General features: G+C 29.8%; 1 protein-coding gene across 1 annotated transcript; it reads right to left on the reverse strand.

Moving 5' to 3' along the window:
- Window positions 1–1,348: 1,348 nt before the first annotated feature.
- LOC101261509 (protein MIZU-KUSSEI 1-like) lies at window positions 1,349–2,570 on the reverse strand. Its single transcript, XM_004237090.5, has 2 exons — window positions 2,224–2,570; window positions 1,349–1,697 (listed from the first exon to the last, which is right to left on the reverse strand). The coding sequence occupies exons 1-2, from the start codon at window positions 2,568–2,570 to the stop codon at window positions 1,349–1,351; spliced, it is 696 nt and encodes a 231-aa protein (XP_004237138.1).
- Window positions 2,571–3,384: the final 814 nt, after the last annotated feature.

Consider the following 3,384-nt stretch of genomic DNA (forward strand, 5'->3'; position numbering starts at 1 on the left):
AGGCGAGCGAGGATGGAGAGAGAGGCGAGCGAGACTGGGAGAGAGATGAGAGAGGCGAGCGAGAGTGGAAAAGTGGGAGAAAGGTGAATTGTATATGTATTGGTTAGATAATTGTATATTATACATATGTATTTGTATATATGGCAAAAGAGACTGGGAGAAGAGGAGATAGGTGAGTGAGATTGGGAGAGGGAGGAGAGAAGCGAGCGAGATCGAGAGAGGTAGGAGAGAGGCAAGCGAGAGAGGGCAGAAAGTGAGAGAGAGGTAAATTGTATATGTATATAATTGTATATTATACATATGCATTTGTATAAATGACAAGAGAGATCGGGAGAGGGAAGAGAGAGGCGAGCAAGATTGAGAGAGGGAGGAGAGATGCGAGCGAGAGAGGGCAGAAAGTGGGAGAGAGGTGAATTGTATATGTATATAGGTTAAAAAAATTGTATATTATACATATATATTTGTATATTCTGGCGAATTATACATATACAAACGCGACTAATTATACAAACTCGAAATCAGCCCACGTAATTAATGTATAATGTTAGTCGCAAGTGGTAATTATAACATATATAGCTATGATGAATAATTAAATAGTATAAGTTTGCTCTATAGCTACATATTGTAATTATCAAACTATAGTTATTTTTAAGCGGCTATATGTGAAAGTTTCCCTTAAAAAAAGTTTTTTTTAATTTTAAGTTCAAGAGTTTCAAGTTCAAGAATTTTGCAGTCCTCTCTTCTTTATATATATATATATATATATATATATATATAATAGGAAAATGCTAGTTATAATAAGTGAAAAATGGTTAATTGTTTAAATTGTTCACCATGAACAAGGTGAACAATTTAAACAAAATAAAATAGAAGATCCTTCCTTTTGCTTTTTTTTTTCTCACAATTTGATCTTAGGTTGATGACAAACACCCCCATACAAATATTCCCACATGGAAAAAGTCATGAAATTATGCATAACTTAAAAAAATAATTAGGGGTTTTGCATGGCTATCCATGATAAACTCATAAGCAAATAAAGGACATAAAATAAAACAGAAAAATTACAAAATGACAAGTAACAATTAACACCATGGAATAGTTCTATATCCCATGCATGAAAAACTCCAAAAAAATCCAAATTTGATACATTTTTTTTGTTTATCCATCTGATATTGGATGAACGGGTGCGTAAATCGGTCAATTTCCATTTTCGTAGTTCAAACTTAAAACTTTTTGATACTTGAATGAACGTGATCGTCCAAAAAAAAGTATTTACGCTGATCCTCATACATACATGCAATAATTGAGGAGGACTATGTCAACTATATACGTCCCAGTCCCAAACACGTCAGCAACGAGAGGATAGAAGGAAAATACTTAATTCTTGGCCCATACTTCCTTCAGGGTCAATCAAATGAAATGATTCTGAGTTATCATAAGATCCATGTACCCTCTCGAATTTTCCTCTGAGATACATAATATCATCATCACAATTAGTATTCTCTTTTCCATTAATAATCCCTGCTCCAATATTTATTAATTCTATTTGTCCCAATACTTGTAAATCACTTTTTGTAGGTTTTCTTTTCACAGCAAATCCTACTTTTATCCCATTACAATACATTCTCAAAATGGATTGATTTCCACCATTATTACCACTCTCCAAAGCAATTCTCACAATACCTCCTCGCATTTCCCTGTTGAGACATAGTATAATTAAATAAATTTGTTTGATCATAGTAGGCAAAAATATTCAAGTTCAAATTATACCACTACTCAAAAAAGCATAATATATTCCACATAATTAAATAAATTTGTTTGATCATAGTAGGCAAAAATATTCAAGTTCAAATTATACCACTACTCAAAAAAGCATAATATATTCCACATACTTAATTTGCACTCATTAAAATCATACATAAATGGGCATTCTCGAGACATAATATAATTAAATAAGTAAATGAGAGTTCTTCAATGTATAGTTGGAATTATTTTTTATTGAATATTCTTAATAAAAAAATTTATTTCACCGATAATTCTCAATATCATCCAAAAAAATTGAAAATAGTTCACGTGTTTGACTCATAAAAAAAAAAACTAGCTTAGTCTCAACAAGTGAGACGTGTTTAGAATTAATATAGTATAGTCAAATAATTGAAAGAGTATTATCTCTAAAACCTTTTAAGTTGTTAGATAAGATGATCACACAGTACAATTGAATACCTGGCGAGAGTAGAAGTGGAGACAGCAAGTTCAAGGATAATAATAGGGGTGGTTGATTTAGGGTTTGTTTGTATACAAAAGTTGACTTTTCCTCGACGATAGCCAAAGATGGTCCCCATCATAACGGAGGATGATGATGATAGTGATGACTGATGATGGTAATTGTAGTTGAAGTTGGAGGGAATATTCTTGTAGTTTTCTTTGTCGTTTTCAACGAAAGTGCAGTTGCAAGTGGGGATGAGTAGCTCCACTAGAGAGCGGAGGAGCCTCCACGATCGGACTTGTTTATGGCAGTCAACGGTGGTGATAGTGGTGGTGCCGGTGGTTTTAGGGTATGAGCTGATCATTTTGGTAATGGTCAGAAAAATATTTTGAGGCTCATAGAATTTGTTTGAAAGGATGACTATAGTTTATATAGAGTCATAAAGTACCTTTCTTGGCCTTGAAAAGAGTTACTATCTTCGTCTCGATTTATGTAATGTTATTTAAACAGATATGAATATAAGTTCTAATAAGAAAAAAATAAAAAAAGAGAATTTTTTTAAAACGAAAAGTTTGAGACTGATTATTAATTATTGCTGAATATAAAAAGATAATTTTTTTTATTGACTAAAACAGAAAATATAGCACAAAAAGAATAGCTTTAGCAAGTTATTTATGATTTATTATATGTTCCCAATTAATATTGATACTATTAAAGTTTATTTGTTTTGTTGTATAAATTAAATCAATAACGATGACACGTTTAGTATAATAATGTTACTAATAGGGTTTGCAAAGAAAAAACATATATACATCCCTTAATATCCCTATTAATGGAGACAAAAAAAAAGAGAGTGTTTTTAGATAGATATAGTTATCGAATTTAACTAGATATATAAATTGTTATTTTAGGTTAATTTAGTTTGATATATATATATATATATATATATATATATATATATATATATATATATATATATATATATATATATATATATATATATATATATATATATATATATTGTAATGTTTTTTTTCTCTTTTGCACTATATATATATATATATATATCCCTATTAATGGAGACAAAAAAAAGAGTGTTTTTAGATAGATATAATTATCGAATTTAACTAGATATATAAATTGTTATTTTAGGTTAATTTAGTTTGATATATATATAT

This window comes from Solanum lycopersicum, chromosome 4, assembly GCF_036512215.1.
Source record: "Solanum lycopersicum chromosome 4, SLM_r2.1".
Taxonomy (NCBI): domain Eukaryota; kingdom Viridiplantae; phylum Streptophyta; class Magnoliopsida; order Solanales; family Solanaceae; genus Solanum; species Solanum lycopersicum.